Here is a 16217-nt window from a genome sequence, read left to right as displayed (position 1 = left end):
CCAGGAAAATTCTGTTTGTTCTCCCTCTTTTCTACTGAGGCATACCTGACATATTATTTTCAGGTACACAAGTGATTTGATATTTGTAAATACTGCAAAATGGCCATCACAGTAAGTCTAGTTACCCACAGCAACAAAAATTTTTTTTCTTGTGGTGAAAACTTTCAAGATAATTTTCCTGAAGAATTTCCTCCTAGTTACTATTTGGCTATCTAACATACAGTTCATACAGGAAAAGCAGAATAAAAGGCTACAATCTCTCCCTTTATTCATCAACATTCAGAATAAGAAACTAACACCCTAGCAACCTCTTATGGTGACCAATGAGGGTTTTTTTTTGGGGTTTTGAATATTCTTTCGATAGCTTTTAACCTTGCATGCGAATAGATTGTAGCCCAAACTAAAACACAACACTTGACAGTTACTGATGACTACATCTTATTCATAACCACATTTTGCAGATAATTTTCATTACTGATATTTTCTTTGGTTTAGTAACTATTCCTCTCTATAGTAGCAGAGAAATAAGTCAACACTCTTGTGAGTGGGCACCAAATATATACTGAGCCAGCACTGGAGAGTTAACTGGCTAGTCTCAAAGTTCTAGCGCTACAACTGGTGTGAACGGCAAAGACAGGCTAGACCTGCTTTAGAATCCTAGATTATAGAAAACCAGTATCTATTTGTATCCATGGTATAAAAACAAGTATTTTTCTTCTATTTGAGAGGGGATAAAAAACTAAGTTTCACACGTTGGGCAGATCAGGTCAGCCTGACCCTGTTTCACCATGGTCCTAAAGCAAATGGGATGGAACTGCTTAGTTCCTTGAGCGATTATCGCGTGGATGAAGAGACCCCCGATTTCTACAGCTCATAAAGGGGAATCCCCAAATTTACTCTTGAATAAAATTACGACTAAAATATCTTTTGCTTAGCTTAATGTTAAGTATTGTTCCTTTATTTGCCTGTTTGGGATTAAAAAACAACTAACCTGGGTCCATTTGTGGTTATCGCTTGTTATTGAATGTACATCACAGATCAAAGTCTACAAAAAACAAAAATTAAAAAAAATACAATATACAGACACAGAAACATATGAAGATATTTAATAAGTAAAACTCTAAATAAAAACTAAAATTCCTTTATTTAAGATTTTATTTTTAAGTAATTTCTACTCCCAACTTGAACTTACAACTCAGATCAAGAGTCACCCACTCCTCCACCAACTAAGCCAGCCAGGTGCCCCTAAAATACTTAAACATTCCTTACCTGCATTGTTGGTCGTAAGAGAATATGCCTACTTTGGTAACCAGGAGACTTCATATTACTGGACTGCCTGTAGTCACGTATTTCTGCTATGACACATCCACAATGAAAAATATTAACCTGTTTTGAGTGAAAACACTTAAGTAAATGTCATTTTTTAAAAGCCTACATAAGAGTGCTTACATTCAATGTTTCAGGTTCTTTACATCCTTATGCAATACTTCTGGCCACTCACATAATCTCTCTTTTTTTTTTAAAGGTTTTATTTATTTGAGAGAGAGAGAGAGAGAGAGAGAGAGAGCATGAGGGGGGGAGGGTCAGATGGAGAAGCAGACTCCCCACTGAGCAGGGAGCCCGATGCAGGACTCGATCCCGGGACTCCAGGATCATGACCTGAGCCGAAGGCAGTCACTTAACCAACTGAGCCACCCAGGCGCCCGCCACTCACATAATCTTAAGTGGCCTTCCTTACTGGTGGATTTACCACTATATAAACTTTTCAAGGAATTATTTTATGTTCATCACTATGACTCAAGAAGCAGTTTAAGGGGCGCCTGGGTGGCTCAGTTGGTTAAGCAACTGCCTTCGGCTCAGGTCATGATCCTGGAGTCCCGGGATCGAGTCCCACGTCAGACTCCCTGCTCAGTGGGGAGTCTGCTTCTCCCTCTGATCCTCCCCCTCTCATGCTCTCTGTTTCCCATTCTCTCTCTCAGATAAATAAATAAAAAATCTTAAAAAAAAAAAAAAAAAAGCAGTTTAAAATCAACTTAATGAATTCTAGTTATGGATTGAGTTTTGGCATTTATATACTATTAATGTTAAAAATCACTAGAAATGCTCTTCTTGATGCTCACTGGCTCACAGCTATACTTTGCTAACTTTGTCATTTTTATGAATTTTGTCTTCGTTACAAATTGTCAATCAACCCTGCCAGAGTTTCAGTTTCTGGATACGACTACTATTTGCTCTGCTAAGATTTCCAATAAATATGACTTTATTAATAAAAGGAAGAAAGCTAACTATAAATTCAAATAATAATTTTCAGCTAAACATATTGTTTTCTAGTCCAAAGGTAAGAACCTTTTTCACTCAAGTCTTGCTAATCACAACCTGCCATAGGCACTTATAATACTATGTTTTTTCGCCCTTTCAGAACTTTTACTGGGGACTTACTTTGCTATGAGTTGTTATTATGCTCATTCTCTTTAACAAGTATTTATTGAGCCACGACAATGTGAACTATATGCCAGGCACTATCCAAGAAGCTTCACAGATACAGTGGTGGTGGGAGAACATTTGCTCTTAGTGTGGGAAGACAGGCAATAAACATATACAGAAATAAGATAATCTTAGATACTGATGAATGCTAGAAAGGAAATAAAATAGGGAGGAGCTAACTTAGATTGTGGTTTCAGATAAAAACTTCTCTGAGGGAATGACTTTTTAGGTGAGGCCTGAATTACAAAAGGGCCAAACACCCGGCACTGATCATTCCAAACACAAGGAACAGCAGATGAAAGGTCTTAAGGTAGGAATAAGGTTAGCATGTTTATGTATGTAAAGAACAATGGATGGCTGCAGCGTAGTGAGTAGGGATGAGAATCAAGAGATGAAGACAAGGTCGCAGGGGTTTTGTACAGTGAGAAGACACTGAAGATTTTAAGCTGAGAATATTTTTTTTCCAATTTTTTTTGTTTTTTAAGCTTAATCTAGCCGTCTGTGGAGAATTGATTTCTGGGGTTTTAGAATGAAAGCAAAAAGTTCAGCAAGGTAATTACAGCAGGTCACGAACATATGTATTTTGAAGGTACAGGTGACATTTGCTGATGGACTGATTGTGAAAGGGGAAAGCAGGGTCATAGATTACAAAGACTGAAACTGGTTTGGGGGGTAAGAAATAAAAATTTCTGTTCTCATCATGTTAAGTTTGAGGAACCTATTACATATCCTAGTAAATATAAGTTTGGAGCTTGATGGAATAGTCATGGAGAGATATATAAGCAAAGGGATTAAAAGTCATTTTAAAACTCATAACACTGGTTGAGATCATCCAGGGACAGAATGTTACTAAAGAATAGAGGGTGTAGGATTGAACCCTGAAACCTTCACACATTTATGAAGGGAACAGAGATGACAGTAAAGAAGATGGAAGGAATAGAGAGAAGAGGAAAGCCAGAATGTGATGTATCAGAAGACAAAAGAAGAGTGTTTCCAGGAGGAAGCAGTCATTGCATTGAATTCTGTTGAGATCAATTAAGATGAGAACAGAAGGGACACCTGGGTGGCTCAATCGGTTAAGTGGCTACCTTTGGCTCAGGTCATGATATCAGGGTCCTGGGATTAAGCCCCACATTGGACTCCTTGCTCAGCAGGGAGCCTGCTTCTCCCTCTGCCTGCTGCTCCCCCCTTTCTCTCTGACAAATAAAATCTTAAAAAAAAAAAAAAAAAAAAAGATGAGAACAGAAAAGTGACCAGAATACAAGTAGAGGAGATTTCTTAGGTATAGCATACTTCATCCACTTGAACAGAGAGGCAGGCAGAAAGTGTGAAAAGAGATGTGGATGCAGTTGACTAGGACTAGGAGAAAATGGAAATTCTATTCTTTCTCCTAAGTACATAGTATTGCTGGAGTGAAACCAAAGAGTAAATAGTTTCTCCCATAGTCTTGATTTTAGGTATAGACAGATTTCCAACAAATGAGCTAAATGTTAAAGCAATTTTAGAAGAATTAACTAAATCTACACATTTCAGTACAGCCTAAAAGGTGAGTATCCCATAATAAAATGGGTTACACCATATAACTATGCCTAATGTCTCACTTCACATTCTAAGCACCATCAAGAACTAAGTATCATTTATAATAAATGCCACAGAGTTGACAAATCTAATGGCATTTTATTTATTTTCTTCCCCAAGATTTTATTTATTTGAGAGAGCACGCACGAGCATGAGTGGGGTGGAGGGGTTGCGGGGGGAGTGGCAGAGGGAGAGGGAGAAGCAGACTCCCTGCTGAGCAGGAAGCCCAATGCAGGGCTCAATCCCAAGATCCTGAGATCATGACCTGAGCTGAAGACAGACACTTAACCGGCTGAGTTACCCAGGTGCCTCTCTAACGACATTTTAAAGAGAAAAATTTTGTACCTGAGATTTTTCTAGGAGATCAACCAAAATAGGAGGTAATTCTTCTGCATCCAAGTATTCAAGCAATTCTCCTTCTTCATAAGGCAGTCGAATGGTCTCAGAATCTTAATATTAAAACACAAAGTTTCTGAAAAATGTTCAGGCTTACTGCAAAGCTTAGTTGCATAATTTGAGTTTACGTAAAAAAAAAGAGAGAATAAATCCCAAAGGCTTTTCAAAAGTCTTTCTTTATTTAAGTCTTATAAATGAATCACTTCACATACTACTGAAAGACTTGGTGAACTGTATACAATTTTAGGCCAGAAAGGAGAAAACCCACAACACAGTATGGAAAAAAATCTGGCATAACAACATAATGCAAATCACAGCCAGCAGTACAATAATCAGAATACGATAAAATTCCAACACTGGTAACGGAAAGTCCCTTGAAGGCTACTTAATCTAATCTGAAAATCTGTATGATAATTTGCTATCTCATCTGAAAAATGGTCACTTAAAGAAGAAAATTCTCTGTTACGTTTTATAATTATCAACAAAAGAAAAAAATCCTTAACTGGACTCACATCATCACCACCATATCAAATTTCTAGATGTCTCTTTAGTGAAATCTAAGAGTGCTTACATTTCAAAACTATTTTCAAGTTTACATTAATAGAAATAAATGTTACTAAATAAGAAAGTTATTCAAAAGGCAGCAAATCTGCTTTATTTTAAAGGTTTCAGAACCAAGAGTATACTCAAAATACAGTAGAAAAACACCTCATGCTACCTTAAAATGTAAATAGCAATAGAAAGAAAATTGTGTCAATTATTTAAAGGTTAGGTCTTATATAATTTAACTTCAAAGACCTATCTCAATTAGAATTCTCTTCAAGTGCATATGCATGAAGGTAATCATCTTACAGATACTTTCTAACAAAACTTCAAAAAGAGGAAAATTTGGGCTCATGTCTTCTTTATCAAGTCATCACTGATCTGAGGGACAGACCACTTTGCACTTTAAAAAACTACTTCTAAAAGACAGCACATCCTTTCTTGCAAAGGGATTTTTGTGGCTGCAGCTCTCTGAAGGTTCTTACCTGATCCATTTTTTCCCCTGAGCATCAGAGAATATCCCTCATTTCCTGGGTATAGGTTGACCACTAAACAGGACAATGTCTCTTGCATAACAAGCTTCTCTAACAAATTCACATTTCTTCTTAATTTCTGCTTTAAAAAGAGGCAGAGCTCATGAAAATAATCTGGCGTAACCTTAACAAAAATGCTATGATTTAACAAAATCAGACCTGAATTAATCTTTTAGTGCTCCTTCCACATTATGATCCAGAATATATGGGTAAGAGTCACAAACACTACAGCCACCAAATGTAAGACACATCTATGTAAACTCAATTTTGGTCTATTACTACATTTTATACAAATGAGTTCATACCATAAGTAAAAAAGTGATATATAAAAACGAAAACTGATACATAAAATACATGTCTTTGCATATAAGCAAAATATAACAAACATATTTAAATGAATAAAATGCAAAACCATGAAGGCAAATATATAAAACATACACGTCATATACTTAGTTTCTATTAAGTATAAGTCTACACATAAAGAAACTGGGGTATCATCTTTGATTGTACTGTTACCGGTGTCCACTTTTTAAAATATTTTCTGGCATAAATTAGATCCAAACAAATTCAACAGCTCTAGTTAGCTGTAACATTAGGCTCAAAGACACCTAGCTGGTAAGAAGAAATAAGGAATTTAAGCAATTTCCTATAAATTCAATATAACAGCTCTTTAGAAACTATTTTTTTTCTAAGATTTTATTTATTTACTTGAGAGAGGGAGTGAGTGAGAGAGAAAGCATGAGCAGAGGGAGGAGCAGAGGGAGAGGGAGAAGCAGACTCTCCTCTGAGCCGGGAGCCTGATGCGAGGCTCAATCCTGGGACTCTGGAATCATGTCCTGAGCCAAAGGCAGATGCTTAACCAACTGAGCCACCCAGGCACCCCTAGAAACTATTTTGTAGAAAAAAAAAAAAAAAATCAGGAAACACAATAAACATACCTAAAAATCCATTATTTTAGAAATGCATGTGTTTTAAAATGAAACCCGCATATATAGATATTACAATTTATTTCATCAAATTTTATTTATAAAAAATTGAGTCAATAGAATAGTTTTGCAGGATCTCAAAGAACAAACCCAAGTATTTTACATTAAACATGTAATATATACAATTACATGCAAAGACAAATGATAAATTGATTTATTTTAACCATGGAACAAAAACCCCCAGAATTTTGAAAATTTTTTAAAAATGAGCAAATCAACAACTATTTAAAAAAGAATCAGTAGAGGGGCGCACCTGGGTGGTGCAGCTGGTTAAGCCTCTGACGTGGTTTCAGCTCAGGTCATGATCTCAGGATCACTGAGATCGAGGCCCGTGTCAGGCTCCGCACTCAGCGCAGAATCTGCTTAAGATTCTTTCTCCCTCTTCCTTTACACCTCCCCACTGCGTACTCTCTCTCTCAAAAAAAAACAAACAAAAAAAACAAAACCCAAAACAAAAAAAACTTAAAAAAGAGAAAAAGATTAGTAGAGAGAGACTAAAATTTTAAAGTATTTTCAAGTGTAGAGCAAACCTTCTAATTTGACATAAGACAGAACAGATAAATTGTAACAGGACTGAGTATCCTTTCAAGACAGCAAGTTGGTTCCTACTTAGTTCTGGGGTGAGCAAAAAATCAGAGGTCAGAAAATTTCTTACTTAAAGGGCTAGAGAGTACTTTAGGCTTGCAGGCTGTGTATGGTCTGTGTTGCAAATACTTAACTCTGCCATTGTACCTTGAAATCAGCCACAGATAAGACATAAATGAATGGCTATGGCTGGATTCCAATAAAACTTCATTTACAAAAACATTCAGTGTTTCAGCTAGATTCAGCTGGCAGATAATGATTGCTAACCCCAATTTAGAATTTTTATGTATCCTTAGTTCTGTTCCTGAGATGATGGACATGTTCGTTATACTGACTGTGGTCATAGTTTAATGGGTGTACATGTCAAAACTTACAAAATATATACTTTAATAAACACGTTCAATTTATTGTACATCAATTATACCTCAACAAAACTTATGAGAAACGTACTGTAAGATTTATTCAATACTTATCATTTTTCCCCATGTTAAGATTTTAAAGGCTAGATATTATTGGCATTCCACTAATTTTTTTGCCTAAAAGGTAAAAAGGTATTTTTCTTTTTAAGAGAGAGAGAGAGGGGCGCCAGGGTGGCTCAGTTGGTTAAGCGACTGCCTTCGGCTCAGGTCATGATCCTGGAGTCCCGGGATCGAGTCCCGCATCGGGCTCCCTGCTCGGCGGGGAGTCTGCTTCTCCCTCTGACCCTCCTCCCTCTCATGCTCTCTGTCTCTCATTCTCTCTGTCTCAAATAAATAAATAAAATCTTTAAAAAAAAAAAAAAAAAAAAAAAAAGAGAGAGAGAGAGCACAAGGGGCAGAGGGAGAATCTTCAGCAGGCTCTACACGGAGCTCAATCTCAGATCATGACCTGAGCCGAAATCAAGAGTCCGATGCTTAATTCACTGAGCCACCGAAGAGCCCCAAATGGTATTCATTTTTAGCTTATGTGCTGCCATAGCGAGCACAATGGTATTCATCTTTAAATTAAAGAAGTTCATAGAGCTTTTTAAGGCTCTTATAGCCCCCAAATCCAAAAGATATCAAGAAATCAACTTGTTACATTTCTATTGCCCATACTTTTATACTAAATAAAAATGAGTTAAGTTAACCTAGCCCTGAACTAATTTTTGTGACCAAATTCATCTTTTATTATCATACCTGAATTTCCTACACGTCCTTATAACCTTTCCAGTACAAATCACCCTGAGGAAACAGCTACTTTTTTCCTCCTGCCTTTGGCCTACAAATCACTTATCAGGGGGAAAAGAAGCAAAAGATAATATACACAGTGACTTCACTTCTTTGGGCTTCTCAAGGAAATATTTTCCGTTACTTGGCAAACACTGTTCACCTCTCTTACCTAAGCAGGTGATCTCTACCCAGTGCCAGATTAGCCAAGGTTATGGGTCAGCTGCAGAATTGGCTAGCTTGGCTGGAAAAGATGTTAGTTCACTCACAAAAATATAAATCATGATGTGCTTCAAATTTAACTCCTTCGAATGTCTCTCTTCCTCTACATTTCAAAAGCAATAATAACATAAAAAATTTATACTTACCTTAACTTCAGGCTCTTTTTCACATTCTTCAATATATAAGTCATAAAGTTTTTGAAATACAGATTTTCTAAAATTTAATGAAACAAAATAATGTGACTATTATAATCATCATAAAATGAATGCTATTTTGAAATTTTCCCTAATATTTTCCCCAATTTCCCCCGAACTGGGGGTGAAGTGGGGTTGGATATAGTAGCTAATATCAACTTAGAAATTTCTAATACATGTAAAGTGCCTCTAACATTTCTAGCACAGTGCCTAGAGGGAATGCAGTAAGTGCTAGCTATCATCATATTTTCAATAATCAAAGATATCGATCAATTAAGTATTCATACCTTCCACTAGACAGGTATTTCCTTTTAGGAGGTCTCTGTCGGGCACTTTCAATGACATACTAAAAAAGAAAAGTTTATGTAAACAGCTTGCCTTTTGCTTAGTGCATGAACAGCTCTATTGTATGAACAGCTCTATTGTAAGTATACCTAAAACATGTGTTAAAACCAAAAAACTAGTCACTCAAGTCTCTGATTCATATTAAAATATACCTTAACTACTCATACCTTAAACTACTTAATGTCTAAATTTATGTTACAAACAAGTGAAATTTAAACTGTTCTAAAATTTAACACAATATTTCACTGCTATGATATAAGCAAAATCATATAGTTTCAGAACTGTGATTTCACAGGTCAGAATTATTTTCAAAATGTTTTATGGTTGTTCAGAATATGCACAGCATATCCAGTTGCAAAAACTCCATGTATTTTTGAATTATTTTCCCCTTTAATTGAGCAATTAGAAAACTTAACAAAAAGGAAAACATAATTTTAGAAATTCTATGTCTTTGTTCAATAATTTTTATTCTACATTATCTAAGAATTCCAAATAAGAGATGACCCAAACCTCATCACAAAGTATTTTTATTTATAGCAAAATTATATGCATACTTATCCTAAAATTACGTTAATGTACTCCTTTGAGAACCACATACAAACATCTCTTAAAACTGAGTTTTGTTAATTAAGACAACACTATTTCAACTTAGTAACTTAGTCACACCTCACCTCAGCACGATCCAAAGCTAGTTCTAAAGCTTGTTGCTGTAAAAAGCAAATAGTGTATTTGGTATTAGTTATTTTCACAAAAAATAATATAACACTTCTAGTTAAATGTTTATATATGTTTTTATTTTCTAAAACATGTCTAACATATTTTCCCTTATTTTATATCCACCCACCCCACTTTATGTTCAAGATATATTACAAAGAAAAATCATGTCAGTCTTGGGCACCTAATTATGACAATAAATTATATAAGAAATGCTAAAATGGTTTTCTCTGGCTAGTGTTTATGGAGGCTAATACATAGCCAATGGTTGGATATAGAAACTACTACCATTCTACAAACTTCCAAGTTCTTCAACATTCTAAGAACACCATTCAGGAAAATATACAGCCATCAAGTATGCACTTAAAGTGAAGCAAAGATTAACTCTCCCAATTTGCTAGGAATCCTGAAAATCGGGGGCGCTGTTATACTGGTACCTAACACCAATTTAGAAATTCCTATTATCTTAATGCAGAGAATCTATAATACAAGGTTTCTAGGTCAGTGCCCAGTAGAAATGCAATAAATGATAGCTATCATCACCACGTTTCAATGACTTTAAGATACCATCAACTGTAAGTATGCATCAGTATCCTAGGTAATATTAAGAAAAAATGGCAGCCAATTACAACTGCAAGATGTCCTTAATTGTAGACTCATTGACTCAGTAATATTAAAATGTATAAGAAAATGCATCTAAAATTAATGAAATAATAGTTTTATTACTGCATGTCGGGCTTGAAAATAAAGAACAGATTCCCACCCTTCATCCATTTCTTTGAGACCCTTTTATCAAGGCAAGAGAAGAAGGTAAACTCTGTTTTCCTCATTTGTAAAATTTTCTTTTGTAATGATATCTAAGAATAAAGAGTACTAGGTTTTAAATAAGTAAATTTTTTTTTAAAGATTTTATTTATTCGACAGAGAGCAAGAGCAGGGGGAGCAGCAGGCAGAGGGAGAAGCAGTCTCCCCACTGAGCAGGGAGCCTGATGTGGGACTTGATCCGGGACCCTGGGATCATGACCTGAGCTGAAGGCAGTCGCTTAACTGACTGAGCCACCCAGGCCCCCCTAAATAAGTAAATTTAACACCAATGATATCTCTTTCTAATTTTATGGTTTGGGTACCATATAGTGTTACAGTATTTTTCATTCACAGTGATAGTCTTTAATTTTTAATTCCACTGAGAGGCAGAGAACTTTCATTTTTTATTAACAAGGGCCTAAATTATTTTATTTTGTAGACTGCAGTAATACTACCTACTAAATTCTATGGGGTAAAAACTAGCACCCACCAAAATCCCAAGAAAGCAATGGGAAAAAGAAATACTGCCAGCCTTTGGAAATCATGGAAGGATTTAAGTGACCCTGCCACCCTAGCTCTAGGGATGGAGGATTCATATGATGACAAAAATAGCTGGTCTTTTTAGACTGCAATAAACAAAACAAAACCCCCCCAAAAAACAACAACAAACCACTCACATTACCAAACATCTAAAATGTAAAAGTGAAAAAAGGCTAAAATACGCCATCATTTCAAAAAGTTCAGTTAAAATAAATTTATACCAATTTAATTTATGAAAATAATCTTATAAGCAGCAGATTCCTAATGAAATTGGTTCCCAGGATTCAAGATGAGATTCTCGAGTATAAACCACTTTCCTGCACAAAACTGTAACTCTAAATATGCCCTTTTAACAAATATATAAGGTTCTTTTAATTCTTTTGGTCATAAAACTCTTAAAATAGGGCGCCTGGGTGGCTCAGTCATTAAGCATCTGCCTTCGGCTCAGGTCATGATCCCACGGTCCCGGGATCGAGTCCCACATTGGGCTCCCTGCTCAGCGGGAAGCCTGCTCGCTCTCTCCCACTCCCCCTGCTTGTGTTCCTGCTCTCACTATCTCTCCCTCTCTGTCAAATAAATAAATAAAATCTTAAAAAAAAAAATCTTAAAATAAGTTCATATAAAAAATTATAATAAACACAATCAAATGTATACTCTAGGACAACTGCCTATTGTTAGTCTTCTCAAGTAAATGCCTCATCCTCTGAAATCAAAACTTAAAACGCTCTAGTGAGATATAACTGCTTATGTTTATAAGCATCATTTATTCACTACCTCCTTCTAACACTTGAGAGGAAAGTGATAGCTAATATGGATGCGAGATCTTAAGTGAGGTCAGCTCCTCATTTTGACAGCTCTACTTTTCTCTAAGAGGCAGTGGTGGATAGGCAAGATCAGAAGAGAGGATAAACGTTTTCAAAGGTTTATTCAGGACTGTCGTCAGTGTTTATTTTTTCATTGTTAAATGCTGCTGCTTCTTTCAAACACAATAAAGTGATTTTTTTCCCCCTTTGTTTTTAAATATTTTCATGGCAAAAGGTAAATGCCCAGCCCCAAGTATGCTTAACGACTGTTAAGTCAGTGAACAGAAATGTGCCATTAGAAGGCTAACATTGATGCTGCTTTAAATGCTATTTGTGGTAAGCAGGTTACATTTGTTTTTAAACAACAACAATCTAAATTAAGAGGAACTTTAAAATATGAGAAACGTGTGCCCCCTCCAAGTCATTCGTATTTATACCCATCCTCCTTGCCAGTGATTTGACTGTGGCAGGTGAAGTAATATTTTTTAATGCTTCACAAACATAAGGACAGACAAATTATCTTTTTAAGTTAGACATAATTATAACATTGAATTGAGAGATGAGCTCCCTATTTTCTAGAGAAGATTTTGCAGGTGAGCGCTAAGTAATTTCCTAGGTAGGGTAACTTAGGCATACATGAGTATTTCTGTACCTGTAATACAGATATTTTTATAGAGATAAAGAGAACACTCTAAAACACAAATAAGAACATAATGAGCTACAGCTTACCATTGTGGTATAAAATAGGGGTCCAAAAAGAAGAGATAACTTATGTGCGTTGATGAAGAGGGGTGAAAACCATGTCTTTAATATCAATCTTATAGTGCTAAAAAAGCAAAAACAACAAAAGCCCCCACATTAACATAAAGTGATTAAGAAAAATCAGATTATCTCGTTATTAAGGAAAATTACTTGAGAAATAGAAATTTTTGAACACATTTTTAAATAATCAGCAACAATAAAAATCACATATCACAGTCTTTCCAACTGTTGAAAAGTACAGTTTTAACTAGGTAAATTATAATCATTACTTGCTTTCTTCAAAAAATTTAACATCCAGGAGAGAAAAGAATAAATGTCTTCAAATTTCTCCTCTCCATCACCACTGTTGCTACTGTCATTGTTCCTATGGATTATTCTAACAATCTATCCACTAACCTGCATCACTGTACAGTTCACTTTACAAATCACACATTTCATCACACCTGCTAATAAAAGTCCTCTGAAGATATTCCCCCAAATATCCTAAGCTACATTTGGCAGATACAGCTCCAGTCCCTCTAGCCCTTCCCCTCTTCAAGCAAACTGGATACATTGCTGAAGAATCTCATTCCTCTAACACATGGGTTCTCACCCTGGCTACACAAGAGAATAACCTGGGGAGCTTTAACAAGTGGTATACTCATGCAGTATACACTACTCATGCAGGGATTCTGATTAACTGGTCTGGAGTAGGGCCTACGGATCAGAATTTTTTGAAACCTCCAGGTGATGCAAGGGCTAATTTTACCTAACTCCCTCTAATTTGTGTGTCTACACACCACTAAACTATAAAAACCACATCCTCAAGTGACAGAAAACAGTATTTTCCATGTGAAATTTTTGTTTTTGGTAAACCCAAAGCTTAGGTTTTGCCAGTTTGGGTTTAAGAAACAAACAAAACAAAACCAAAAACACCAAAAAATTACAGGCACCATCCAAGTTCCAGGAATAATAATTTAAAAAGTAAGACATTAATCCTACCTTCCAACAGCTCATGGATTTAATATAAGTTTAAGTTAAGGTGAAAATTTCTGACCACTGAATCTAAAGATGAAGGACACCAGGTACAGGCAAGATGTGATGACTCTAATCTCTGTCACTAAATTGGGGAGAAGGATGGGAAGAGAAAGGCTTCCCAACTTTATTACAGACAAAAGCCATTAACTACGTATACAATTTACAAACCAAACATTATGACCGCGTACAGCATTTACCAGACCCTGTGAAAAAACCATTGTAATTATCGTCTCCATTTTACAAAATAAGGCACTCAAAACGAAGGAATTTCCCAAGACCACACAACAGACTGGAATTCAGACCTCTAAATTTTTAATCTTAGATTCTTTCTACTAAAGCTCACGACCTTCAGACCATTCAATCCAGCACCCGTTTTTAGATTTTAAATCGGATTCTGCTCAGACTAATGTACATTTCCCCCCTTAATTTTGATCTAACTTCATATCATGGTTCCCAACCTTCGTACACTATACTCAAATCTAACTCGGAAAATCTTGCTAATCACTATTTTCCTACCAGGAACTTTAATGTATGGTACTCAGGAAAACGCAGTCCCTCCTGATGCGATGGTTACAGGAGATGGCTTCCAGGAACAGCTAGCTCTTTATTTCTCAACTCCCGGTAACCATGGCAAGGACCAGTAATGAATCCAACTGTAAAACTAGCAACCGATTCCACTGCTTTTCCTGATCGACCTGACGCTTCAACTGTTCGAGGTTTTTTTTTGTTTTTGAAACAACTTAGGCTTTACCAACCTATCGCCACAACTCAACAGCAGTGCGAACAGCCTTTATTCAATATGGATACCAAGAAACCCTCCCCCAAAGCGCTACGCGAAATTCTTGGAAATTTCCGGAAATACCCGTACCTGGAATCCAAAAGTCAAACTACAACGAAAAGCGTTGCTTGGAAACACTGCCAGAAGCAACTAAGGCGACTACCCGGGGTGCGAGGGCTCAGCCCAGTCCACCCTCGTCTCTGGGAACACCTTCCTTCTGCGGGATGCCGGCTCTGTGGAAAGCCGCGAAAAGCCACTCGGGAAGCCGCTCGCTTACCTTTGACCCCGGCCAAGATCTCGCGCGCCTAACCGTCGCTGGGGGCCCGCCACTCCCACCCGCCACCGCCCACCTGTGCGGAACGCCGCCGCGCTGGCCTCATGACGGCGCGTCTGGCTCGGCCGGAACGCGACGTGCGGGCAAGGGCCGCGCGCTGCAGGCTGCAGGTTCGTTCCGTAGGTCCCCTCGCGGGAGCTTCGCAGCTCAGCCATAGGCCTGTTCCGGGGCCCGCACTTCCGATTGGCGCGCTGGGCGGGGCGAGCTGGGGACCGCAGGCGGAAGAGGTGGAGTTGGGAGGGTCGGGCGGCACTCGGGAGGCTTGTGCGCCGGAGTCTGGTGTCGCCGGGGCGGGTCCCCACAAAGACCTTGGGGACTGAGGCCCGGCGGGGGGGGCACAAGCTCCTTCGCGGGCCCGGCATCCAGCCCCGTAAAATGCGAGGTAGGATGTGGCTATTTGGAAGATAGGGTGCCCTTCTGAATTTCTGGAGTGAAAGAGTCTTGGAACGAGCTTTTATTCTCAGCCCATCCAAACGGAAAGGGAACTTCACCATTTCTACAGTTAATAGTTCAAGCCATTCAGCCCTCGATAGTGTATATCAAATGCCAGTGAATTTAATGTTTAAAAAATTCCAAAAAACAAACAGAAGCAACCTCACTGAGGAGTCCTAACAATTCATAAAGGAAATAACCAGCCTACATTACAATGTCTAATTGCAGTTCTGCACCTCTAAACAACTTTGGTTGTTGGGTATAAACTTTATTCTTATTGAGGTGAAATTCACAGAACATAAAATGAAACATTTTAAGAGTATAATTCAGTAGCATTTAGTACATTCATGATGTTGTGCAACCACCAACTCTAATTCCAAAACATTTTCATCACCCCCATTAAGTATTAACTCTCCATTTTTCCCTCTCTTAGACCTCAGCAGACACCAATTACTTTCAGAGTCTTTAGATTTACCTAATCTGGATATTTCCCCAAAATGGAAAATGTGACCTTTTTTTTGTGTCTGTCTTCTTTCAATTAGCATAATGTTTTCCAGGTCCATCCACCTTGTAGCAAGTATCAGTACTTAATTCCTTTTTGTGGCTTGTATTCTGTCCCATTGTATGTATATGCCACAGTTTTATGCATTGGCCCATTGATGGCCATTTGGGTTATTTACACCTTTGGACTATTGTGTATGGTGCTGCTATGAATATTTGCTTTGTATTTGAGTCCTGTTTTCAATTTGGGGGTGGGTGGGTAATACACCCTAAAAGAAAACCAGAGCCTGACATAGTTCAAGTGGTAAAAACAGATTTTATTCGGGAACTATTGCAAAAGAGGGAAAGAGACCTCAGTAGAGAACTAGACTCAATTCCACATATACAGCATGAACAAATAGTAATTTATAGCCAAGGAGCAGAGTTGGAGAGTAGTGGACGGAAGTTTCTTAACAGGAAATAATAAGGGTCAGGGGGCA

The 16217-nt window shown here is 37.4% G+C and overlaps 1 protein-coding gene and 1 long non-coding RNA gene across 23 annotated transcripts in view; one reads left to right on the top strand and one right to left on the bottom strand.

Annotated features, from left to right (window-relative positions):
- The window catches only part of SUPT20H (SPT20 homolog, SAGA complex component), a 39836-nt gene extending 24770 nt beyond the window's left edge, over positions 1-15066 (bottom strand). For 10 of the 20 annotated variants that reach the window (XR_010410026.1, XM_045869330.2, XM_064586171.1 and 7 more), the window contains exons 1-9: positions 14749-15066; positions 12644-12740; positions 9725-9760; positions 8996-9054; positions 8661-8727; positions 5487-5616; positions 4408-4511; positions 1270-1386; positions 992-1045 (exon numbers count right to left, since the gene is read on the bottom strand). Coding sequence is in view for 19 of the 20 variants with exons in the window: in XM_045869330.2 (XP_045725286.2) it covers positions 992-1045; positions 1270-1386; positions 4408-4511; positions 5487-5616; positions 8661-8727; positions 8996-9054; positions 9725-9760; positions 12644-12740; positions 14749-14960 (876 nt within the window). In the remaining variant the exon portion in view is untranslated. The other 10 variants (XM_064586172.1, XM_064586174.1, XM_064586179.1 and 7 more) reach the window with 6 other exon arrangements.
- LOC135363842 (uncharacterized) overlaps positions 14787-16217 on the top strand; it is a 478080-nt gene continuing 476649 nt past the window's right edge. For 2 of the 3 annotated variants that reach the window (XR_010410028.1, XR_010410027.1), the window contains exon 1: positions 15048-15187. This is a non-coding gene — a long non-coding RNA (uncharacterized LOC135363842). Of the gene's footprint in view, positions 14916-15047; positions 15188-16217 lie in introns of those variants that run through there. The other variant, XR_010410029.1, reaches the window with a different exon arrangement.

The sequence above is a fragment of the Mirounga angustirostris genome, unplaced genomic scaffold (genome assembly GCF_029215605.1).
Source record: "Mirounga angustirostris isolate CCGP_5_RB_7025 unplaced genomic scaffold, mMirAng1.0.hap1 SCAF_3, whole genome shotgun sequence".
Classification (NCBI taxonomy): domain Eukaryota; kingdom Metazoa; phylum Chordata; class Mammalia; order Carnivora; family Phocidae; genus Mirounga; species Mirounga angustirostris.
This window is presented reverse-complemented; position numbering and strand designations above follow the sequence as displayed.